Source organism: Sapajus apella, unplaced genomic scaffold (assembly GCF_009761245.1).
Source record: "Sapajus apella isolate SASKATOON/1434 unplaced genomic scaffold, GSC_monkey_1.0 scaffold48, whole genome shotgun sequence".
Taxonomy (NCBI): domain Eukaryota; kingdom Metazoa; phylum Chordata; class Mammalia; order Primates; family Cebidae; genus Sapajus; species Sapajus apella.
This window is the reverse complement of record NW_022436988.1, coordinates 2,056,367-2,080,617: the sequence shown is the minus strand read 5'-3', so window position 1 is coordinate 2,080,617 and position 24,251 is coordinate 2,056,367. Positions and strand designations below refer to the sequence as shown.

General features: G+C 60.2%; 1 protein-coding gene and 1 long non-coding RNA gene across 9 annotated transcripts in view; one reads left to right on the top strand and one right to left on the bottom strand.

Moving 5' to 3' along the window:
- Positions 1-366: 366 nt before the first annotated feature.
- Positions 367-3,781, bottom strand: LOC116525528. 2 transcript variants are annotated; one of them, XR_004257714.1, is made up of 2 exons: positions 3,642-3,781; positions 367-2,544 (listed from the first exon to the last, which is right to left on the bottom strand). It is a non-coding gene; the product is annotated as an uncharacterized LOC116525528 (long non-coding RNA). The 2 variants fall into 2 exon arrangements; XR_004257713.1 differs by having other exon boundaries at positions 3,610-3,779.
- Positions 3,782-4,181: 400 nt separating this feature from the next.
- BAIAP2 (BAR/IMD domain containing adaptor protein 2) overlaps positions 4,182-24,251 on the top strand; it is a 75,112-nt gene continuing 55,042 nt past the window's right edge. For all 7 annotated transcript variants that reach the window (XM_032241398.1, XM_032241403.1, XM_032241397.1 and 4 more), the window contains exons 1-3: positions 4,182-4,350; positions 20,428-20,503; positions 23,894-23,980. In XM_032241398.1, the coding sequence (XP_032097289.1) occupies positions 4,297-4,350; positions 20,428-20,503; positions 23,894-23,980 (217 nt within the window). In that variant the 5' untranslated portion in view covers positions 4,182-4,296. The remainder of the gene's footprint in view (positions 4,351-20,427; positions 20,504-23,893; positions 23,981-24,251) is intronic.

Below are 24,251 nucleotides of genomic sequence, written 5' to 3'. Positions count from 1 at the left end.
CTCTGCCTTTTACATTGGACAAAGCCAAAGTGGGCTGGAGGTGGTTGGGCCCGGCTTTCTGCCGCAGGGTGCGACACCCCGACCCCAAGCCCTGGCTCCCACCCTCAATGCGCTCCTGCCTTTGCCTTCCTGCTGGTAACGCTGCAGGTGGTGAACAACGAGGGGGCCTGTCCAGTCCATGCAAGAGGCAAAGAAACGGTGCTCCGGACTTCATGTGGACAGCTTCTCCCACGGCACCCAGCATGCAGGGGGAAGTGTGGAAGAAGGGTAGGCAGGGGAGAAGCCTAGCCCTCCTGGCTCTGCCCCAGATGCCCGTCTGACTGGGCTCGGGTGCCCTCTGATCTCTCCTGCTCTGGAACTTTCTGGTTACTGATTACAAGTGCTTTAATCCAGGAATGAAAAGAGGGAAGAGGAGTTCTGATTGGGCGGACCCTTCTCTTGGAGAGAAGGCAAAGCTGCCAGGCAGAGGGTGGGAAGGGAGAGGAAGGGGAGAGGGGAAGCTCCCTTGACAGGCATAAAATGTCCCCAGGATTGCCGACAGGTGGCTACTCTCAGGCTGCGCTCAGCTGAGGCTGGTCAGGAAGAGGGAGAAGGAGGTGAAAGCGGGTTCAAGTTTTGCTGGGTGGTCACCTCGGAAAGGGCTCCTTCGGTTGAGCAGAACTCCCCAATCCTTCGCCTGCCTTGCCAGGAGAACAGCTTGCTTGAAAAGCAAAGGCTGTCATCCTGTAATTAAATCTGAGACCCCCCCCATGTGACGTTGAGATGAAGCCACTTACATAACGCGACTAAAAATAAGCTGATGAAGGCTACACGCTCTCGCTGCCTCCAGCCCTCTGCTCCCCAGCGGCCCACAGTGCGGCTGACCACGGTCGGCATCACCAGCTGTGGGGTCGGGTTCTTGTCTGAAGTCACTCTTGCCCTGGCCCTGCTCAGCACCCTGTGTGCATGAGGGCCCATCACCGTCACCCGGGCTGCAGACCCCCGGCTCAGCGCTGGGGTGCGAAAGATCCCCTGGCCGCCCAGACAAGGGCTGACGCTCATGAGGAGGCCTGCAGTGTACGGGCTCGGCCTGCCTCCTCCTCAGTGACCCCCATGAGCTGCTCATTACAGAAGCCTGCTCCCACCTCCACCCCACAGTCTGGATTTTGGAAACCTACCCCACCCCACCGCCAGTGCAGGAAGCTGACCCTGGTCTGGGGTGCTGACGGAGGGTCTGGGAGGAGGTGGTGGCTGGCTGTCTCGGCGGCTGGCGACACCTCTTCTGCTCTTTCTTCCTGGGAGGAGGCGGCAGGGCAAAGCCTCTCTGCCAAGACACTGGTTTCCTTCAGGCCGTCTTGTAGAGGCGTGGGTGAGATCCCAGGTCTGGGCTGCAATTTCTGGCCACGCTGCCCAGCCCTCAGGCAAGCAGTGGGGTTGTGCAGTGTGTACCCCACCACGCTCTCAACAGTCAAGGGAAGCAGGAGCGAGGGGTGGTCTGTGAATGTCTCCAAAATAAAATGCGTCGGGACAAGAGTGGCCTCCTAGCTCCACCTGGAGCTGGCATCACGGCGATCTCCGGATGCCCAGCCCATAAACCTGGCCTGTCTATCCCCAGGAACCTTGGTACTCAGCCCCCCAGACCCCAGACACCTATGCCCTTTAGAAAGGCTTCCACATCAGTCAGAAAGGCCTCACAGGACGCTGGTGAAGGCGAGCACGGAGTACATGGGCACAGCCTCAGTAGAGACCTTCCTGGAAGCTGGTGGTGCAGAGCAGATGCCAGGCGGGTGCCAAGCTTCTTGGCCTTGTTCTCCATTCCTAGGTACGAGGACTTCCCCACGTCCAGCTCTGTGCCTGCCGTCAGCCACGGGCGTCTCCTCGGGTGCCAAGCTGGTCATCTCCATATGCGGCAGGTGTTCTGATAACCCTCTTCTCAGGGACGGCCTCCATCCTGCCATTCAGCCTCCTGCCCAGCTGCCAGGCGGAGGGAGCAGACCCAGGCACCGAGACCGCTGAGCCACTGGCCACCTGGAAAGCGGCCTGGGCTCTGAGTCGGTCACCAAATGTGAGTGTCCCCTTGGATGGAGAAGTGCAATCACATGTAGGCGGGTCAGGAAATAACCTTTGGAGATTCTAGAAGGTGGGGTGGGACCCAGGACCATGGGAGCTTTTCTGGAGGGGCCTCCCTGTCCTGCGTTGCGGCTGGTGGGAGCGGCGAGGCCTGGAGAAGAAAAGTTCCCAGGTTCACTCCCCTCTTGGAGCGAGGAGACCGCCCGTGTTTGCCTGCCGACCTCTGTCTGTCATCTTCGTTCCAGCCGTTCAACTTTCCTTTGGGCGAGAGGGCTGCTGTGCCCCCACCTGCTCCCTGCTGGCCCAGACCCAGTTCAGGCCAGTGGATGTCAGTCCTAGGGCCAGTGTGAGGTCCGCAGGTGTGGCGTGCACAGCACCCAGCTGGCCCGGAGGAAGGGGTCAGGGTCAGTGGAGACGTTCCTGCCTTCGGGTAAATGTCCTCATTTGTCAGGGCCAGTTTGAGTTGGCTTTCTGTCATGTGCAACCAAAAGAATCCTAGAAAATAAATACACAGGGATCTACCCTCAAACACTGGAGACAATAGAGGAAAAGGAAGAAGCCGGGGCCAGTAACTGGAAGGAAATTCAGCTGGAGGAGAGGAGGCACGCGGCTGTGGTGGGAGGGGAGGCGAGGCTTCCTGAATCTCACTTCCCGGTTCTTCGCATCCGCATGAGTGCCTGCACTGGCTTATCCAGCCCCTGCCAGTGTCTGGGGGTTTGCGGCCAGCCTGCACAGCTGTGTGCAGGGTCCTGACTTGTTGAATGAATGAATGAATGAGTGAATGACTGATACTGCAGGGATGGGAGGCAGGGAGAGTGTGACGTTTAATTAAAGGGAAACGCTCAGATCTGGTGTTTTACAAAGTAAAGCAAATAATTCCTCTATGTTAGTCTAATTTATGTAAATATTTCTCCAAGGGAATTGTACTGGGAGTCCTGTGTGCCAACTCGGCCACCTTCCCGGGCAGAATCCCCTTGGGAGGACCCTTAAGCAAGACCCTTTCTAAAAACTGGAGGCAGCTCTGACTCCTCCATCCTTTCTACAAGGTTCCCCAGCCCTCAGGGTTTTCCACCGCATGAGAGTCCTCGGGGCCACTCGTGTCCTGCCACCCTCGACCCTGCCTTCGCCGGAGACCTCTCTCCCCAAGTAAACTGTCTCCAACGAGAGACTCCAGCCCGCAGAGGGTCCTCCCCCTCCCTGAGGGTCGCCCTGCCCCCAGGCCTTCCAGCAGGAAGCTCCCCTGTCCCCTCTCCAAATCCCCCTTCCCAGTGCCCTCCCCCAAGATCCCCCTCCCCCAGGGTCCTCCCCTCTCCAGAATCCCAGCCCCAAGCCCCACGCGCCGTCTGCCTGTCTAGGGGCCTCCCCAGAGTTCACCTTCTCCAGGGTCCTCCCTCCAAGTCCTCTCCTCACGGTGCTCCCCCGAAATGCAATTTCTCCAAGTGGTGCCCCGCTCCAGGGCCCAGCTCCCTCCAGGGTCCTCCGGCAGCACCGCCGGCCCAGGGTTCTCCTCTCTGCCCTGAGGGGCCGGCCGGGGGGTCGCCGCCCGCCCAGCGGGCTTACCTGCACAGCGGCGCGGTGGGGACTTCTCTCACCTGTAAGCCCCGCCCGCGGCGTCCGGCGTCCAAGCCGCTCCGGTCGCCTCCCCGCAGCGCCAGGCCGCGACCCGGCGGGCCGGCCGCCCCGAAGTGCCACTTCGCGAAGTGCCGCCTCCACGCGCGCTCGCCGCCGGCGCCCCCCGCTCCGCTCTCCTCCCCCCACCTTCTGCTCCTTCTTCCTGCGCCACCCCGCCCCCGCCTCCCCGCCCCCAGCCCGGCTGTTGCCGGGCCCCCCTCAGGCTGTTCCCAGGGCCCCAGCCCGCGCCGCGCCTCCCCCTCCTCCCCCAGGAGCGACGCAGCCGCCGACCAATCGCTGCCTGGAGCCAGCCACCGGGCCCCGCCTCTGATCCCGCCCCCCTCCCCCGTCTCCGGAACCCACCAATAGAAAGGGCGGTGCGGGGGCGGGGCCTGGAGGTTGCCTAGCAGCGGCAGCGCTGGGCGGGGGCGGGGGACCGGGGGCGGTGATGCGGGCGCGACGGGGGCGGGACGCAGGGGCGGGGCCTGTATCGGGGCGGGGCCTGAGACGGCTACTAAAGCGGCTGCCGCCGGACGCCGAGCTCTGTGGTTCGGGTCCGCGTTTGTCTCCGGTCCGCCGCTGCCGCCGCCGTTTCCGCCCCCGCTCCGGTCTGTGGTGCAGCCGGGACCCACGACCATGTCGCTGTCTCGCTCTGAGGAGATGCACCGGCTCACGGAAAATGTCTACAAGGTGAGTTCCCCTCGCTACCCCCGAGCCAAGCTGAGCCCGCTCCGGGTGCGCCCGAGTTCCGCGCCGCTGGCTTTCCCGAGTCCGACCAGGGCGGCCCGGGGCCGCGCGCGGGGCCAGGAGGCCGGGACTTCGGGGGTCTTCCCGGCGCGGCCTCCGGGGCCCTGGGCTGCGGGGGTGGCGAGTCCGGCGCCGGCCGCTCACAGGTGGCCTCCCCGCCTGCCCCCCATCCGACGCCCCGGCGGCCCGGCCGGCCTCGGCCCCAGGCCCGGGGGACGCTCCCAGCCCCGACGGCCCTGCGCGGCCCCCGCGCGCCCCTCCGCGCGCCCACTCTGGCGTCCGCGGGAACGGAGCCGCGCGCGGGGCCCCGGGAGCCCTCGGACTTGTCTGGGCTGTCGCAGACCCGGGCGGGGCGGGGGCGGCGGGCCCAGGGGCTGCGTGGCCGGGGCGGCGTGGGGGCTGCCTGCAGGCCGCGGCCGGCGCGGCGGCACCGTGGGGCTCTTCCAGGCGCGGTTGCGCGAATCTCGGGCACTTCCTTCTCAACAGGCTTTCCCTTTCCACAACTCCTGCCCGGCGCCGCTGCCAGGGCCTAAGGTGGGAGGTCGGAGCGCGGGCAGGTTGGATGTGTGGACGGATAATCCATCATCTTATGTAACCGCGGAGGGAGAAGACTAATTGTGTAGGAGGCTGACGTGCCTGCCTTCGCTTTAGATGTGTTGAGAGTGGCATCCACGTTCTCGTCTGTGAAATGACAGGTTCACATCCGAGGGCCGCAGAGCCCCTCTGGAAATCTCCCCTGCCGCCCCCCCCGTGGTTTTTGTCGCTGGGATACCGACCCACAGGCCCTTGGTTTTCCCTTTCTTCAGCATCCATTCTCGGTCCAGACCCCCACCCCTGAGCGCAGCAGCTCCTGGGGGGCATTTTCTCAGAAGAAACCCTGGCCCTGGGTGGCCCTGGGTCCTGGGCGATCTGTTACAGCGAAGATGTGTTTTGTTTCAAAACTGTCTGAAGGTTCAGTGACAGGCTGGGTGACCAGTGGAGTGGGCATTTACCCGGCAGTTGCTGGTTCATGCCTCACCGGATTGCGCCCTGCCTGGCAGAGTAACAGTTTTTAATTGTGTTAGGAGGCCAAGGTGTTCGTGGCCAGGGGCCTGCGAAGCCCTCGTAGCACTCAGGCTTTGGAGAGCCAGATGGAGGCTTCTGGGGCCGCCCCTCTGGTTCCAGCTGGAGTGGGGTGGGGGGAGGCGAGAGGCGCAGATTGCGCCTGAGTACAGCTTTCAATAAAGCTTGTGAAGTTGGGGCCACGTCGGTCTGTAAGTCAGGTGTGGTCTACTAGATCAGCCCTAAAGCCGTTGTCAGAACCACCGGTAAACAGGATTCACAGTGACCTCAGGAGTCGCACGGGAAAGGAGCAGCCCCTGGGGTTTTCTGTTTGATTTCACAGAGTCCGTGGCCTACGGTTCTGGCCTTGTTTCTCTGTGGAAGCACGTGCTTTTAAGGGAGGCAGGTTTATTACATTATTAGTCATTAGTTCCGTTACGACTTGTTCGTGATTACAGAGGGTGGCAGAAAAGTACTGGTGGCACCTTTTCCCTATTTTCTCTGCTTCTGGGCTGAAACCAGAAAGCAGGAACTTTCGTGGTGAAAGTTGGAGGGGGGGGTGCATGGAGCGGTTTTGCTCTGGGAGACTTACTCCGTGTTCACCCTTAATGAAACTCCTGGCCCGGCAGTCGGCCATCACCAAGATGGAGCTGTAATTTGTCTGTAGGTCTGAGTGAAATCCTGAAAACTCAGGACTGAGCTCATGGGGACTCTGAGCCCCTGTGGATTCGAGGAACAGGTCTGGAGCACGTGAAACACACAGGCTCTGCGCTTTGTACTCGGCAGGTGGGTTGATTGGTGATTTCCGCAGGTGAAGATGTGATTTGACTTAGCAGTCGGCCGTAGGTGTCTGAAGGGCTGATCCGTTCTGGAAACACTGCCCTGGAGAGAGGCCGGCGCTGCTGCTGCAGGCAGGCGGGGTTGGCTCCGTAGGTAGGTGGCTCCTGCTGCGGCTCCCGGGGCCTGACTGTTGAGTCTTTGGGTCCTGGTGCTGTTTCCTTTTTGTGCTTTGTCACTGGGGAGCTCATGGTGCTGTGGTAGTGCCAGTACTGGTTGGGCAGCTTTGGCATGTCAGCCAGGCAGAAACCTGGCCCACATGGAGACACAGTCAGGAGACCGACAAAGCTACCCGTGTGCACACCTGGCCGGTCAAGCCGGTCCAGGCAGCGCCAAGGTCCGTCCTCTACTGGGACGGTGCTGCCTCTGGCATCCCTTCCAGGGGCTGCCACACCTGTGCCCGGGTTGACGCTTGCAGAGCCCGGTAGTGCCTCTTGGAATGGCCGGACTGTGGCCTGCTCAGTGTGTCACCCGCGATGCGGCTCCGCTGTTTGGTTTGGCCCTTGCCTGGCCTCAACTGCGGTTCTGAGTGGTGTTTGCCTTGGCAAAGGAGGATGCCTGTCCTTGGCCTTGCTGATTAAAAAATGCGAGAATGAAATGTGCAGTTTGATTTTCTCTCCTGTAAGAATCTGTAACGCAGACTTTGACCTCTTTCCTGGTGGCTCCGTTCCCTTGGGAGCTGTGTCCTCGGGGAATTTCATGGAAGGTGAAGGGGAAGGGAGTAGAAAGGCTTTCCGGTGTCTGCTGAGAACCTTCTAGGGGCAGAGCCTGGGCTGGGCCTTGCATGGGTTGGGAGGGCAAGTCGAGGAAGACCTCTTCCTTCACGGGAGCCCTATCCCTGCGCGCACTCAGGTAGCCCTGGTGATGGCCCAGATCAAGGGACGGAATGTTGGAATCTGCTTCCCCAGATGGCTGAGTGGCCTTTGGAATTAAGGCTACTGAAACTGCAGCTCTGCTGGGGGAGCACTGAGCATCCCCGTGTGCTGAGGAGCTGCCTCCCTTGCTGCCTATGGCTCCTGGGGCACTAGGCAACTGTCAGGGGGGTGTTTTCCTCACAGTCCTGTGTCCTCAGAGAAGCCCTGGTGCCCAGGTGACCCATGACCTGGAGTGTGGTGGCTCCAGCACCTTTTCTGGGAATAGCGCCATTGGCCCACAGCCTGCCTTAGAACATGTGAGGTGGGAGAGCATCTGGGGAGGTGTGAGTCCCTGCTACCGGACAGCTGTGGCCATGGCCTTCCTGGTGCCGAGGCTCCTGGCCCTGGCTGGCCACTCTGGCAGCTGGTGGGGAAGCCAGCCTGGCCAGGCCGCAGCCATGCTTCCTGGAGGCGAGTGACACAGGGTTCCTGGAGCTGGGAGCCAGTTGGGTTTGCCGCCTCTGGTGTGATTGGTAAGGGTTGGTGCCAGGTGGTGGGCGTCATGTACTAGGTGGCAGGGAGTCTGCTGCTGGCTTTTCTGCTTTTCTGCTCAGGGCCTGGCTGCCCAGGCCTGGCTGCTCCTCTCTGCCACATCCAGCTTCTTCCCAGGGTGTGCGGAGTTCACCACCCCTCCATTTGGATATGGGGGGGAAGTCTCTGACAGGTACCTCCTGGCATTGGAGCCTCCTACCTGGGGAGCAGCAAACATGGCACCCAAGGAGGAGAGAATTCACGGTGCTGAGCTCAGCTGGGTGTGCATGCCCGTGTGTGTATATTTGCATGTCCTTGTGTGTACATGTGCGTGTGCATGCACACGTGCATGCGGTGCTTTTAGAGATCACTTCCCAGGAGGCCCCTGTGGGCACCATCTTCCCACAGGGTGACTGGGCCTGCTGTCACTGATCGGACCCAGTCTGTGCTTCCTCCCCATGTGCGTGTCATGGTCCGTGTCACCCGCCCTCGCCACCGCCAGCCGTTAGCAGGGGTGCATCTCCCAGGAGCGGTGCTGATGTCCTCCTGACTGGGTGGTGCGAGTGTCTTGCCGTGCCTGCTGTCCCCGCCTCGAGCAGGTGTTCTTTGTTGGGCAGGTCAGTTGGCTCATGGGACTGACAGAGTGGACTTGAGGCTCAGAGCTAGAATGAAGGCTGGTGCTGATCTGGGCTATCAGGGGCCACCGTTAGAGGGGAGGGCAGTGGGTGGGGCTGCTGGGAGCTGTGTTCTGCTGATGCCTTGTTCTGGACTGAGGCTTCCAAAGGTCAAGGCCTCCGGGCCAGGCCCTGTCTCCTGGCCACAGGCACCATGAACTGAGCTGTCCAGGATAGGTGGTCTTGCAGGGGAGGGGTAGTGTGTGACCTGGCCACTGACCGGAAGGGGCCCATCCTCTTCCCAGCTCCAGGAGGCAGGCTGGCCGGGAGGCTGAGGCCCGGCCCACCCTTCTCTCCAGTTCACGGGTCTGGGCTCTGGTTGGGGGAGCAATCCCAGGGTCACTGCAGGAGTGGGAGGTGGCGAGCAGAGCCAGACATCACCACTTGTCCCCACCCAGCCTTACATGGCCCTCTCTGCTAGCTGCCCTGGGCTGGCATTGCTTGTGGCTACCACCATGGGTGTGGTCACCCACCCCCTCAGGGGGGTGGAGAGCCACTGACTGCTGGCTGAGGCTGGCTCCTGTCCTTCCTTGCAGGGTCTGCCCTATGTTGCCTTGCCGGCCACCTCGTCTGGGTGACTTTTCTTGAGGCCCCAGGATAGGGAAGCATCCTTGTGGCTGCACAGAGGCCATGGTCCCTGGAAGCTCTGCACTTGGGTGGCCAGTGCCGTCAGCCGCCCTCCCCACAGACTGCGCTAAACTGCCTAGTAATTGCAGACAGGCAGGGATGGAGCTGGCACCCACCTCCAACACACTCCCACCTCCCCCGAGCGCTGATTCATTCCCAGCCCCTGCTTGTGCCCGTACAGCTGCATCATGACTCCAGGGGCCTCAACAGAGGCAGAAGGGGAGGCGGAGACGGGACCCGTTTGGCTTTGTGACTGCAGGGACTCCATCTACCCTGCCCCAGACGCCTCTATCGGGCTGGGAATGGCGGTCTGCCTGTGAGAGGATCCATTGGTATTTGGGAATGAACACATCTTGTTTCTGGATTCTGGAGCGTTCATGCTTGAATCGCTGTTCCGCCTTTGCTGAGGGTCTGCTCGCTCCAGCTGTCTGCTCCTTGAGCAGTGGCCTCGCACCTCTGAGGGCTCCCTAGAGGTGGTGGCAGCTTACACCTCATGTGGTTGAAATCCCTGTTTCTCAGGGCTGTGGACCGTGGAGGCTGAGGAGGTGGCTCTGGCCTGGGGCTGGCCTAGGCAGGCTAAAGGCTTTCTCGTGCTGTGTCTGGGGGAACTTGGTGTTGGTCCTGCACCCAAGGGACCAGGAAGCCCAGGGGACAAGGGAGGAGGAGGCTGCGGACATGGCGGGAGGCAGGGCCTGAGCCCATCCTGTGCTAAGGAGCCCTCTCGGGGGCAGGCTGGGGATCTGCTCCTGGGGAGGGGCCCTTTCTGCCTGCAGACACAGTGATGCCCCAGCAGTTCCCACAGGTTATCCCCCAGCCGCCTCTGGTCCTTCCGACTCGTGCTACAGAACCTTGTCTGCTGGCTCTTGGTTTGGTCATCCCTGAGCCTTGGAAAATCCTGCCTGGTCCTTGGGCTTCCTGTCAGGAGTGCCGGGAGAAGCTTTGCCTGATCTGTCCCCTGGCCATGTGACCTTGGCCAAATCTTGCTCCCTGGGCAGCATGCTCCCAGGGTCCCTGAAGGCTCCGGGGCCTGACCTGGGTCAGGTGGTACCAGCCTTGGCAGTCTACACTCTGATGAGTGGGTGTGGGGTGTGCACGGCACCGTCAGATCTGATGTTTTGGGCTGTGAGGTGCTGGGGACCCCCTTGGAGGGAAAAGACTGTCAGTTAAATAGAGCGCTTTTCTCTCACTTAGAGTTTTTATTTTATACGTTCTGGAACAGTTGTCTTAGGATTGTTGGGGTAGATTATTAAATAGTCTGATATTTAATCATGTGAAATAAATTTGGGGGGCATTCCTAAAGTTTACTTTGCATGGAGAGTCTGGTTTCTGAGCCACAGTTCAGCTTTGGTGGTGGTTGTGGCTGTCCGCTGGGCCCCTGCCCCTGAACTGCCAGGACTGCTCATGCTGGAACGCCTCCTGAGTGTGTCTCGGATTATCTAAGCCCCTGTTCTGCCATTTTTGTTACTGGTGCTTTCTTTTCTCTCTCTCTCTTTTTTTTTTTTTTTTTTTTTTTGGAGACAGGGTCTCACTTTGTTTTCTAGGATGGAGTGCAGCGGTGTGATCACACCTCAGCTGCAGCCTAAACCTCCTGGGCTCACACAGTCCTCCTGCCTCAGCCTCCTGAATAGCTAGGACCATAGGCCTGCCTCACCTGTGCAGCCGGCTAATTGTTTTTTAATTTTAATATTTGGTAGAGTTGGGGTCTGGCTCTGTTGCCCGGGCTGGTCTTGAATTCCTAGGCTCAAGCAGTTCTCCCACCTTAACCTCCCAAAGTGCTGGGATGACAGGTATGAGCCACTGAACCCTGGTGCTCTCTTGATCAACAGGTTTTCAGACAACCACCAGGCTTTCTGCTTGGTTGTAGCAGGGGACAGTCAGCAGGTGGGCCATGCGAGGTGACCACCTGCACATCATGGCTGCCCCATTGGGAGTTGCACAGGGATGGCACAGGTGCCCATGCCAGGAACGAGCTGCATCTTGACATTAGGATAGGATGGGGATGGTGGGGGGAGGGTGCCCCCTGGCCACAGGAGCTGGAATCTGTCCAGCAGAGGGTTTGTCTTACCCAGAGCCAAGCATGGTCTGGGTGGGTGCTGCTAGTGGCAGGAGAGTGGCCCTGCCGCTTCCAGACGGGGCTTTAATTTAATTAATTAATTCATCTGAGACAGAATCTTGTTCTGTCACCCAGGCTGGAGTACAGTGGCGTGACCTTGGTTTATTGCAGCCCCTGCCTCTTGGGTTCAAGCAGTTCTCATGCCTCAGCCTTCCAAGAAACTGGGATCACAGGTGTGAGCCACCGTGTGCGGTCTAGGTGGGGCTTTTAAACCAGTGGGTGTGGTGGAGGCCAAGATGCCACCACCTGAAGTGGACGTGGATCCCTCCATACCCCTTTTTCCTCTGGGCCTGTCATGGGGCCTGTCCAGCCAGCCCCTCTTCCCTGGGCGACTCTCTCTGCAGAAGAAGCCTGTGTCCACCTCCGCTGGCTCCCTGCCACCACGGAAGGCCCATCCTCACGCAGTCTAGGCGTGGATAGAACATAAGCCTCCACCTGTCCTGCCCCTGGGCTGAGACTCCAGGGCCTTGGCGGCCCCAGGCCATGGAGTAGAGCCCTGGGCTGTGGCAGGAGTCCCATCTGGGAACGTGACTGTGAAGCTGGGATGCTAGGGGCCTGGGCGGTGTCACTGTGTCTCATGCTCTGGCTCTGGGAACGGCCAGACCCTGCAGCGTCCTGACACCTGGGAGGCCTTGCCACTGCTCACAGTGGACACTGCCCTGGGCGTTCTTGTGGGCAGCCTTGTTGCTGTTGCTTCCTGTGTAGGTCCTGGGTGTCCCCGCCTAATGGGATCCTCAGTCGGTGGGGGGAAGTGTGTCCTCCCCCGTCAGCTGGAGTGGCTGAGCCCGTTGAAACTGGCTGGCCAACTCCCGGGCCCTCTGGCTCTCCAGCAGTGCGTGGTGCATCTGTCCTTCCATCCAGGAGTTCGAGGAGTTCAGGCAGGCGTCTCGCTGCTCGACCCATTTTTCCATTAATTCAGTGAGACGATAGCGTCTTTCCTGGCAGAGAGTTCAGGGTAAGTGGTGGCCATGATCGCTAGCTTGCAGAACTGTAAGTTCTTCAGAGGTCAATGGTGGAGAGCAGGGAGGCCCTGCCCCGAGGCTCTTGCTGCTCTCTGCATTCCTGGGTGCCTGTGCTGCTGTCTGAGGTTGGCTGGCGGAGGTATTCCAAGCCTGCCTCCCTGCCTGGCCACAGTTGCCCCTCAGCAATGAGCCCAGCCCTAAAGACCCGGCCAGTGCCTTCACAGGGGAGGATGGGGCCGTGGCCTGGGGGATGAACGCAGGCCAGGCGTTGACCAGACTGGGTTCTGTGATTGGTGGTAATGAGTGACCTAGTGACCGGGCCTCTCCACGTTGGAGGGGACTGATGCGGTGCCACAGACTGGTGCACAGACAGGATGGCCGCACGCCCAGGCATCCCTGTGGCGGCTGTGGCCTCTTCTCCCCTTTTATAAGGCACTAGTCGTATGGGGGCTGTATGTGGGGGCCCACCCTGTGACCCCAGTTACTTTAATCACTTCCGTAAAGACTTAGTTTCCAAACACAGTCGCACTCTGTGATGTCAGGGTTAGGACTTCAGCGTGTACATTTGGAGAGGGGACACAGTTCAGCATGACACCCAGTAGGCCCCACCCCGCAACGCAGGTGCAGCACCTGCTGGAGAGGCTGAGTCCTCCATGCTGTCTAGAGGCGGCCACCTGTCTGCAGGCTGATTGTACTGGGCGCCCATGATGGTTTTCCCTCCGACCTTAGTCAGATAGCAGCCCGCAGTTTATGACAATGGGGAGATTTCCATAGTGGCAGCTGATTCCACTGGATGAGCAGTCGGCTGGGGAGGCGCCAGCTCAGTGCCGGCCACAGGCAAAAGGCAGGTGGAATGCATCGTTCTGGGTGGGCCGGATACCCCGTGAGGCTGAGCAGTTGCCAGCCAATAAGTTCTGTGACCCAGGCCCGGGTGGCTGGACGTTGGAAGGTGTCTGTCAGGAGCTGTGTCCCTGTTGAAGCTAGGAGGCTGGGCAGGCAGGATGTGCCTCTGGGACAGGAAGGAAGTGGCCAGGCTGCTTGGTGCTGTGTTTGGACCTTGCTGGGCCACGGCTCCTTTTATGCAGGCTGGGTCGGGGCATCCGACTTTTGCCCTCGTGGACCTCTGCTCCTGTGGACCTTGTTTAGGAGGGCTCAGACCTGGGGCACCTGAGAGTGGCAGATCCCAGGAGAACGTTTGCAGAGGGCGTGTGGGTGTCCAAGGCCCACAGGAGGGCGATGCTGCCACAACCCTGAAAGGGAAGCGGGGCCCCAGGACAGTGGCCATGTGGCCCTTCTCATAGGCGGAGGGCAGAAGCGCCTGGCTCAGGAGCTGGCCTGAGGGTCGGCATTTGTCCATGTTGTTTTTAGCCGCAGCATCCATGGCCCCTGTCCTGGGGAATCCCAGGCTTCTGATGGGTAGGACAGGCAGCATGAGGGAAGGAGTCCCTGGACCTCTGGCCCCTCCTGACGGGAGGCCACCTGCGCCTCTGGTCATATCTGAGCACCATGCCAAAGACATGAGGAGTCACTTTATTATGATGTTAACGGCTTTTCTCAGGGTGGTCCTGGAGGCTGAGAACTGGGGACATCCCAGCCCCTCACACTGAGCCCCAACCCCTGTGATCTGTGGCCAGGCTGCCCTGAGCCCTGCAGGAGTCCCTGGTATGGGTGGGACCTGCCCTCAGGGTCTCCCTTCAGGCTTCCAGGAGGGGCTGGGTTATCCCTTCCATCTGTCTGTCCTGTGTGGCTTTGGGGGAGTCTGGGTCAGCTAGGCCATGCTGAAGCTACCCTTGGAGAATCTAGTGGCTCCTCCTGACCCCCTGGGGCAGGGCGGGGGACCAGCTCCCTCTGTTCTGAACAGGCTGGCTCCTCTCCTGCCTCCAGAGAGGGAGGCACCTCCTTTTCGACACCTAGAGTCCTCTGCAGCGCGTTTCCTCGTGTCTCCTCCAGCCTGGCCGGCCTGGCTTCTAGTGTGCTCCGGCTGCCCGGCTGAGGCCTGAGTTCCTTGGGGTCTCATGGTCTGGGGGGGCTTGGGTGGGGGCCCCTGGCTTGGCAGAGGGGTTTGGCCATACAGTTTCCTCCTGCCCTGCACTGGGGTCCCCATTATTACCCACAGGGAGGCAGAGCTGCCACAACCCTGGCTGCGGAGGGTGAGCAGGAGGGTGCTGTCGTTGTCTGGTTTGTCACCATTCCCCTTGGGATCCCGTTCTGCAGGCTCCAGCCCACCTTCATGCCCCCATCCTCACCCTGTGGGCCAGTTCCTTCCAGAAGCTTCCATGCATCTGGTTCTAAATCCATGCATATGCATTTGTAGTTTTTCTCTGATGCAGTTCAAGATCTGCCTCCTCCAGGCAGCCTTCCCAGCTGGGCTCCTGGAGTTGGTTTTATTCCTAAAGGAAGGATCCCTCCAGGACAGGTGTCCAAGTTTTTAGAGGGGGATAGGACCTTCTACACCACTCCAGCCAGGCTCCTTCACACCCCACAGCCCCACTCCTCTTGCCCCGTGAGCCAGCTCCCAGGGTCTAGAGCTCATCAGTGCTCCTGTGTGTGGGGTCAGCAGTAGCCCTGGAGGATTCTGCCACCTTCCCGATGCTTTCTGCCTGCAGGAGCCCCCAAACCCCTCTGGCAGCCAAGGGAACTGAGCCTGTGGTCCCTGGACAGCAACCCTGAAGTCCTTCCAGTGGGACACTGTCCACGTGCTGCCCGGCCCCTCCTACCCGCCCCCCCCCACTTCGTGCTGGACATGTGGCCTGGGGCTTCCAGGCTCAGCTTTGTCCTGTGTGCCCTTCCCTGGAGCCTGGTGTCCTAGGCAGGGGCCCACTAGGTCTACGTGGACTGGAGCCGTGGGTGCTGTGGGGTCCGTGTCTGTGTGTGGGGCCCTCATGCCGTGGCCGTGGTGGCACAGTGGGCTGGGGGAGTCCTCTGTGGTGCTGCTGGCCCCGCAACTGGCACCTGGTTCTGCCTGTTGGGACAGAGGTGGAAGTGAGGGCGGTGGTCCAGTGGGTAACAGCAGCCTGGACCCTCAGGAGCGAGGGAATGGGTGGACAGGGCCCCTCCCCGCAACAGTCAGTTGCCCTGGGCATTGGCTGTCCTGGGAGAGGCCAGGTGGATTGAGTCACCCGTTTCCTGATACTGCTGGAATGTGGCCTCAGGGAGCCTGTCCGGTGCAGCACGAGGACCGAAGGGGACAGAGGGCCGAGGCTGGCTGTGTGTGCAACAGGGTTGGAGCCAGGACTCTGGGCTCCATCAGGAGCTAGTGGGCAGGCCCCTGCCTTCCTGAGCCTCGCTTTCACCTTGCCCGTGTGTAAGATGGGACGGGGACTCTCATGGCAGGGCCGGGTAAGGATTAGGTGATGAGGCAACCAGGAGGGTCCCAGCATCAACCTTTTAAGTTTGTTCTTCTGAGTGGATAGGAAACATGGCTCAGCCTGACCACACACAGACACATGTGTCCAGCACATGTGTGAGTGTACTTACACAGGTAAACACGCATGCACATGCGGCTGTATGTGCGTGCATGGGTACAGACGCACGCAGGCCCAGGGTCTGGCCGGACATGCCCACCCTGGCATCTGCCTGGAGGGGCTGGAGGGAAGGGGGAGGTCACTCTTTCTGTCAGCAGAGGAACTGCTTTTGTTTGTGGCCACCCTGCCAGGAAAGTGCTGGAGAGGCGGCGTCACAGTGGGGAGAGCCGGAGGGTAAACAGAATTCCTGAGCGGTTGGGTGGAAGGTGGACCTCAGCACAGCCCGGAGTGGGTGGGAGAGCAAAGTCCTTTGGCAAAGCTCTTTTCTCTAAATGTGTTGGCCACCCTCCCTGTGTTCCCCAAGTTGGGAGGAGGTGGTGACTACATCGGTTCTGTGGCCTTGTGCCCGCGCTGGCCAGGCCGGCCCGTGGCACGAAATCATGCTGGCCATCAGTCTCCGGGCTGGCCAGCAGTGTCCAGCAGCTCGCCAGCCAGAAGGCTCCCTGGGCTCATCGACGTTCTCTGACGGCCACCTCTACAGCTGAGGGACATGGCCCTCCCATTCGTACCTGCAGAAATGCATAGCTGGGGTCCCTGGGGGCTGCAGTAGGGACAGCTGGGGTCCATGCCATCCAGGGTCTGTGAGACATCCTTCTCTGTGCATCCCAGCAGGAGGGCAGCCAAGCCTGCCAGCATCCCTGGGCAGGGGCTTCTCCTCACCTGGCCCTTTGTGGCCTCTGTTCTAGGAGGGAAGCCTTCCACAGCATGTCTGGGAGCCTCTTGTGGGCAGGCACCCCAGGACCCACCTGGGGTGCGAAAAGTGTTCTCTGGTGAATAGTCAATGAACACATGAGTCAGTGGAAGTCTGCGCCAGCCCAGGTGCGCTGCCCAGGGAGCCAGTGCATGGTCACTGGGTCACAGCAGAGCTCCATGCACGCCGTACAGGTGCTAAAGTTTGAGGACAGTGTGGTGGCTGCTCATGGTGTAGGATTTCTGTCTTGGCAGTGGGGATGGGGTCGCAGCATGGGCCCCCGGGAGCTCTTTCTGTGCCTGTGGCCACCCAGGAGCCCTTGAGTTTTATTGTGGTCGTGAGGACGGCACAGTGCGGCCAGGGACGCCCTCCGTGTGGACAGCTGGGCTTTAAACTCACTTCAGACCCGCTGCGCAGGGTGGCCCTCCTGAGGGCCGGAAGTCATTTTCTTGTGCAGTTTCTCCTTCCTGGCCTGGGCTTTTCTGTTTGCTGCCCTTTGGTGTTGATACTAGCCCCTTTACAGCCCCCAGACCTCCCCGCCCCCCAGCACTGTCAGGGCATCTGGGTGTCTGAGCATCTGAGCTCAGGTCCTTCCTGGTGGCATCCTGCGAAAAGAGACACTTGTTCAGTGACTTGAAAAGTCATGTTGGTGTGACGGAAAACAGAGTTCTCCACCGGTGCTGCTGCTGCTGTGGGTATTCGTTCCAGAGGAGTTGGAGCTTCCCGTCATTGGCTCCCCTGCCCCGACCTGGGGACCCCCTGAGCACTGCAAAGCCCATTGGCTGCAGACCCCCGGACCAGGACCTTGACCTGGTTAGGGGAACCGGCGCCGGAGGTGGAGGTGGAGGCTGGATTGCAGTGTGTGCCCCACAGCGGGCTCTCCTCGTGCTGGGGCCCCCACAAGGGCCCGCAGGGTTGGCATAGCTCTAGGATGACGGAATGGACTTGGTCGGGGCTCAGAGACGCCTGACCAGAGGCGCTGGGCTCTTCATGGGCCATTGGGCTTCTCCTGTGTTTCCCGGGACAGGGAGGAGCCTGGAGGAGGGTGGGTGACACCTGCCTGAGGCAGAGCTCCACAGAAGGCCTCTCTTTTGGCCCAGGGGCTGGGCGCTGTATGCAGATGTAGAAGGAGGAACTGGCCCTTCTGCCCTGGAAGGGGAGTCCCCGCTTAGAATGTCAGCTCAGTGGAATCCGTGCCGCTGCCATTGCCTTTGGGCGCCGCCCTTCTCTTGCATTCAGAGGCATGGCCATGCCCAGGTGGCCTGGCGGCTGTCCGCTGCCCGCTCCCTCCCTCATTCCTTCCAAGTGAGCTCAGCTGCTGCACTAAGGAAGCGAAACCTCGAGGCTGCCCCATGCGTCACTTGGTCGGCATGGCTGCCATGCTGACCTGCCTTGGCTGGCACTGGGTGGCTCCTGGCCTGTTTCTCCTGCCGCTCAGGGTGTTAGTGGAGCTCACAGGGCTCAGGTTGAGCCTCCTCTTCCGCCCAGGGTCCTGCCCAGGAGCCTGTGGGGGGGTCACAGTCCTGGAGCCACGCACATGGGGCCCTTGTGAGCGAGGGGTCTGCTCTGGCATGCCCACCCTCTGTGGTAGCATTTTCACACCTTTGTCACATAGGGCGAGAAACATGTTTGATACTGCAGCTCAACAGTGCCACACATACAAACAGGTACGTGCACACAGGAACACACGTGAATGCACGCACACGCAAACATGCACACGTGCCTGTGTCTGTGCACACACAGGTGCACACAGAGTGCACACTCACCAGAGCACCAGACCCAGCTGCAGCCACCTCACTTGGCTGATGTCCCACTTCTGCTGGATTTCATTACAGTAAACGCACGTCCGACAGCATTCCCTGACCGCCTTCGCCACCATCCTGGTCTGCGCGGTCAGTTTGAACCAGGCTGCCAAGAGCGCTCCAGGTCCCAGCGCTCACCTCTCTGCTGGTAACTCGGGTGTCGTCTGTGGCTCACGTTCTCCTGGGCGCTGGACCCGTCTTACCCCATTCCCTGTGTGGTCCCGCTGCCCTCGCTCCGAGGCACTCCTGGGAATGAAAGCGCCCAGGCTCCTGGTTCAGTGCTAAGGGCTTTCTTAGCTCAGTGCTAAGCCTGTTCTGCTAGCATCCCTGTCCCTAGAACAGAGGCCTGCGTGGCACCTGCCTGTCCTCTGAGAATTGCAGAGCCTCTGATGGGTCTCCCAGCATACACCAGAGCCCTTGGATAAAATCTGGTCTTCCCTGAGCAGCCAGAGGGATCTCTTTTGTTCTGTCTTTTGTAGACATGGCGTTGGGCTCTGTTCACCCAGGCTGGAGTGCAGTGGCACAAGCACAGTTCACTGCGGCCTTGACCTTTCAGGCTCAAGCAATCCTCCCACCTCACCCTTTTGGATAGCTGGGACTACAGGCATGCACCGCCACACCCAGCTAATTTTTAAATTGTTCGTAGAGATGGGGTCTCGCCATGTTGCCCGGGCTGGTCTTGAATGCCTGGGCTTAAGTGATCTTCCCACGTCTGACTCCCAAATTGCTGGGATTATAGGTGTGAGCCACTGTACCCACCCAGGGATCTCTAAATGTAGCTGGCCCATCGCTCTCCTCCGTAGCTTCATGCAGCCTGGCCTCGGGCTGCCCCATTCTCCTCTTCCTCTTCCTGCCTCCCCTGGGCCCCTTCCACCCCCGTGCCAGGTCCTGCTTTCCCAGGAACTTGTGGGCCTGCCTCGGTCTGCCTGCTGCTCTCTGGCATGTGAAGTGCTTCCCTGCCTGCTCTCCACGTCTCGCTGAGCATGCTCGTCTCACTTCTGCGGAAGCCCTGGCCCCCTTGTCCTGCCCTCTCTGCAAGATACTGGCTCTGTGAGAATAGAACTTGGTGTGGCTGGATGACTGCTGCATTCCCCACCCTGGTGCACATGGGCTCTGATCCAGCACGCAGAGGTGCCCTCACCTTTGTTGCATCCAGGAAGGAAGGGACACCTGCCTTGGGACCTGGCTGGGTGACATGACCACCTGAGGTTCCAGCAGACGCAGAACTGAGGTGCACCCGGCCTGCTCGAGCCCTAGTGGTAACGCAGGACTCGGGGCCTCATTCCCCAGGAGCACACACCCTGGCCATCTCTCAGGGCAGGGGTTGGAGCACACATCAAATAGCGGGTTTTCTGGAGCCAGATCCGATGGTGGGGAGTGGCTTTCTTGTCCCTAAATGCCCTTTTTATCCACCCTGGTGGCTCCAGAGGCTGAGATCAGGTGCTGGGAGGGGGTGGAGGATGGAGTTGCCCTTCCCTCCCCACCCCCTCGCCCACAGGTTGGGCTAGGTGGGGACCCCACAGCCTCCTGCTTGTGTGTGAGCGGGCTGGGCGGTTTCCCTTCCTGTGATCCTCAGGAAAGATCAGGATCACATCATAACAAACGACCGGAAGACACAGGAGGTGGCTGAGCCGGGGCTTTTGTTGGAGCTGCTCCCCGGCCCTTGCTGGCGGGGGTTGGCCATTGACAGTCAGTGCGTGTTGTGCTGGTAGAATTCTCATTTGGCGGTTATTTGTGTGCGCCTGTTTTTATGCCATGTAATTAAAACATTTATTTGGCCTTCGCAGTGAAAATCTAATTTCTTGAGTCTAAGAACTGCTGATCTTGGCACCAAGATGCCCGTCCGTCGGGCAAACAGACCCAGAGCCTCTGGATTATTCATAGCGTGGCATTTGCAGATCAGGCTGTGATGGTACTAATCAGAGCTGGTGTCTGGTAATTGATGTGTTGAGTAGGATTTTAGTGGGAGAGGGCGCCGGCGTAGCTGAGCGATTGTGTGTGGCTGGTGGGGGGCCCTTCTGGGCTGACTCAGCTGCGTCAGCGGAGTGGCACCTCGGCAGCGGCGCTTTGGAGCGCCAGTTGCGTACCGCCTGCTGCACCATGCAGAGGCGCTCCTTCAGTCCCAACACCTCTGCGGCAGGGTCTCGTCCTATCCCCATTGTAGAGATGTGAAGACCGAGGCTCAGGTTGGTCAGGGGCACGGCTGGGACTTGAACTTGGGAAGCCCAGCTTGAGCGTCTGTGGTCTCGACCCGCAGCAGGCAATGCCTGCTCTGGGTTTTCTCCTCTGTGTTTGGACCCTTCAGAGTCACTAGGGTGACCTTTGCCAGTAATGCCGTTTCTTCTCTTCTCTGCTTTCTTCCAGACCATCATGGAGCAGTTCAACCCCAGCCTCCGGAACTTCATCGCCATGGGGAAGAACTATGAGAAGGCTCTGGCAGGTAGAACTGCTCCCTGGCCCCGTGGGGTGGGAGCTGCTTCCTGGGTTGGCAGATGGACTTGGGCAGAGCCTGTGGCGCCTGGTCAGGAGCGAAAGGAGGTCTTTGGTTCCAGAAACATGTCCTGAAAGAGGCTCTCTGAGCAAAGGTGTAGCCCTGCGCTCTGGACTGTCTGCTGTCACTGTGGTGGCACGCCCCTGGCTGTGCAGGCTGCTCTCGTCCTGTGGCGTCTGGAGGCAGGAGTGGTGCAGATGTCAGGCCCTCAGAATCGTGTGGAAACTGTGGGATTGGGGCTGGGATGAAGCTCTTGGTAGCTGCAGCGGCTTTGGCTTTGGGACCTGCATCACCTCTCTGATGAGTGAACACCCTGTGGCTCCTGCCCACGGAGAGCCAGGACGGAGGGCGTGGGGGGCTGGGGGCTCCAGGGCTGTTCCTTTCTTCCTACTGTCTCCTTCAGACACTTCCCACTGTCCCCACCCCACCCAGGCACTCAACCGCAGGGCCTTGGGTGCACCTGGGTCTTCCCGTCCCAGTGGGCAGTTTCTTCCTTGTCCCCAGAACCCCTCCGGGCCTGCTCCGTTGGGCCCGCAGGTGCTCATGGCTGAGTCCTGCCACGGTTGGGGACTTGTGGTTCTTGGGCAGTGACCCCGGGCTCCCTGTATCCTCAACCGTGTCTGTCCTTCCAACTGCAGTGTCTTCATAAGCAGAATCCACACCGCTAGCAGGGAGGAGATGACGTGTTTCCCAAGACGTGCCCCATGTCTGCGGCTCCTCCGCAGCTTCCTGGTGTCTCGGCACCCACGGGGTGGGTGGAGTTGGTTGTCCAGTTTTGGTGCCAGGTTAGAGGTAGCAAGGAGGGGTCCAGAGTTGGTCAGTCCTCATTCTTTTTCTACCACCTTTACTTCGTTGTCACCTGGGGACAAAGCACCCCACCCGAGCACACAGCGGAAGGCCTGTCCCTGGCACTGCCCTCCTCCTCAGCTCTCCAGGTGGGCCAGTTGTGCCTGCCTGCCATGTCTAGCGGAGGTGGGCTTCATGTTTCCTTGTGGGCATGAAGGGAACACGGAGCTCCCTTGGGCCCCACCCTCCAGGGGCCCCCCTGTGGCTGCCCCAGGAACAGCCTTGTTTCTCTCCACCCTGCCTCTCCTCTACAGGGGCCTGGTCATCAAAATTGTCTTAAGGAGCTGTCCTTTCTCCTGCAGAAGTCTGCAGGGTCTTTTTGTCTTTTTTTTTTTTGAGATGGAGCCTCACTCTCTTGCCAGGCTAGAGTGCAGTGGCGCGACCTCAGCTCACTGTAACCTGCACCTCCTGGGTTCAAGCGATTCCCCTGCCTCAGCCTCCCAAGTAGCTGGGATTACAGGCACGCGCCACTGCGCCTGGCTAATTTTTTGCATTTTAGTAGAGACGGTTTCATTCACTGTGTTGTCCAGGATGGTCTCGATCTACTGACCTCGTGATCCGCCCGCCTCAGCCTCCCAAAGTGCTGGGATTACAGGCGTGAGCCACCGTGCCCGGCCTGCAGGGTCTGAATGACAGTGTATATCCTGGCTATGGCGCTGATCCCTGGCCCTAGCCAGGAGCCTCTTGGTCAAGGTAGTGGAAGTCGGCAGCAGAGCCTGTGGCTGCTCCGAGAGCTGGCGTGGCCTCCTGGTGGCAGTTGCACCTGGTTTGCTCCCTACGGTGCTCCCCACTTGCTGGGTAACTTCCTGGGGGTCCCAGGGAGAGCTGCCTTTGCCTCTGGTATGAGATGTTGATTCTGGGAAGAGGCTCCTGAATCAGAGCAGGAAGGCTGAGGCCTGGCTCGAGGTGGGTGCATGGGGCTTGCAACCGTGGTGATCCCGTGGTCTCTGGCCACGGCCGGCGGTGTGCAGATTCTCCGAGCCCAGCTCGTTTCCATCCCGGTGAATGTGGCCAGTTGTCCATCTCTTCCCAGCCGGGCCTGAATCGTGGGCATCATGGATGGGAATCCGGAGTCCCGAAGGTCCCACCCCTGGAGATGGGGCTGCTCTTGCTCATTATAGACTGGCTTCCTTTTCCTGAGCCACTCATCTGCAGGACACTTGGCGGCCTGGTCTACGGCGAGTCTGTGGTAGCCCTCACGCGGCCGAGTCAGGGTTCGTTCCTGGCCGCCCATGCAGGGAAGTGGTGTGGAAGCCACTTTGAGTGGGTTGTGGCGGGGCCGGGGCCTGTGCCTGCGCCTGCCTCCTCCGGCTGAGCAGGCCCTTCCACTTCAGTCAGCCCTTTGATGCTGCCGAGACGCGGGTTCCTTCCGGGCCTTTCTGCCCGTTTCGCCCCTCATGAGGGCGGCGGGCTGAGTGCAGAGACTCGGAGCTTTCCTTCCTCCTCCTTTGTTTCTCGATGGCCTCGAACGAATGAGCGCGGCTGTCCCGGCAGCACCAGCACCGTAGCCGCAGCCAGCTGCTCAGTCACACTTGTGCCGCTTTGCTTTCCTTTCCTCTTCGGAAGCCACCCCTCCCAGGCCACAGCAGCCCTCTATTCCCCTGGGGACACGGTCTTCTGCCACAGAGCACATGTGCGCTCTTAATTGAAAAGTATATAAATGAAATTTGATAAAAGTGCCCAGTGATAAGCCCCAAGTGGGTTCTGCAGAAAACGGATTAGAAATTGTAATTACGCTGCTCTCCAGGGCCTTGCTTTGCCCTGTCTGCAGCCTGGAGGTCGGATGGGGCCCCTTGTCAGGTGGAGGGGTTTGCTAGGCGATCCCTGGATCCTGAGGAGGAGACCCAGGCTCTCCTGGAGCCTGCCCCCGCCCCGTGGCTGGGGAGGAGTTCAACTGCTGGAACCCTTCACACCCACTTCTGATTAGATCAGACTCTGCCTCTGAGATGAGGGGAGGCCCCTCTGGCAGCGACAAGACAAGATGTGTTTGCTCTCCTTTGAACAGTGTGACCTGCTCCCAAGCGAGAGTCCTGGTCTAACACCATGAAGCAGTGTGAAATAGTGCCCCCATTGCAGCCTCAGCCTGGGGGTCTGTGGGGAAGCGGCTTCCTGCTGCCCAGCTCTGCAGCTTCCTTGCCTGGGGTTGGTTCTTTGTCTCATGAAATAACTTGGCCCGACACTCCCTCCCCTACCCTGCCTGGTAGCATGTGACAGGGATCAGCACTCGGCAGTTTGACTTGAATAGCTCAGGACCTGAACCAGTAACTGTCTTCTTAGAGTCAAGGGAGCCCTCATGATTGGGGTGAAACGAGTGTATCAGCAAGAGATGGGTTCTGTCCAACCCAGAAATCACAGCAAGTTGGGTGTTCTCCAGGCTTGTCTGGGCAGGAGATGGGGTTGGCCTGTGTGTGCCATGACTGCCATGTTTTTGCTAGGGGTCTTGTCATCTGTCCCCCACAGGGGAAATAACCGCTCCCTTCTCTTCTCTTCCAGGTGTAACGTATGCAGCCAAAGGCTACTTTGACGCCTTGGTGAAGATGGGGGAGCTGGCCAGCGAGAGCCAGGGGTCCAAAGAACTCGGTGAGACCCCGCCTGGTGTCTTCAGACAGCTGGGGCCCTGTCCTGTGTCCACTCCCTTTTTGATTTGGGATCAGGTTTTGCCTGTCAAATAGGAAAATATTTTAATGACAGTCACCCTTGGAGCTCCCACGAGGGGCGCACACCCTGCTGGAAGTGGGTGGAGGGTGCCTGTCCCCCAAGGCCTTGCAGCTTGGGGTGAGGATGAGCAGGCAAACCCATGTTCAAAGGCATTCCCGGCAAACTGGAACAGCTGACACGGGGTCTGTGGGCT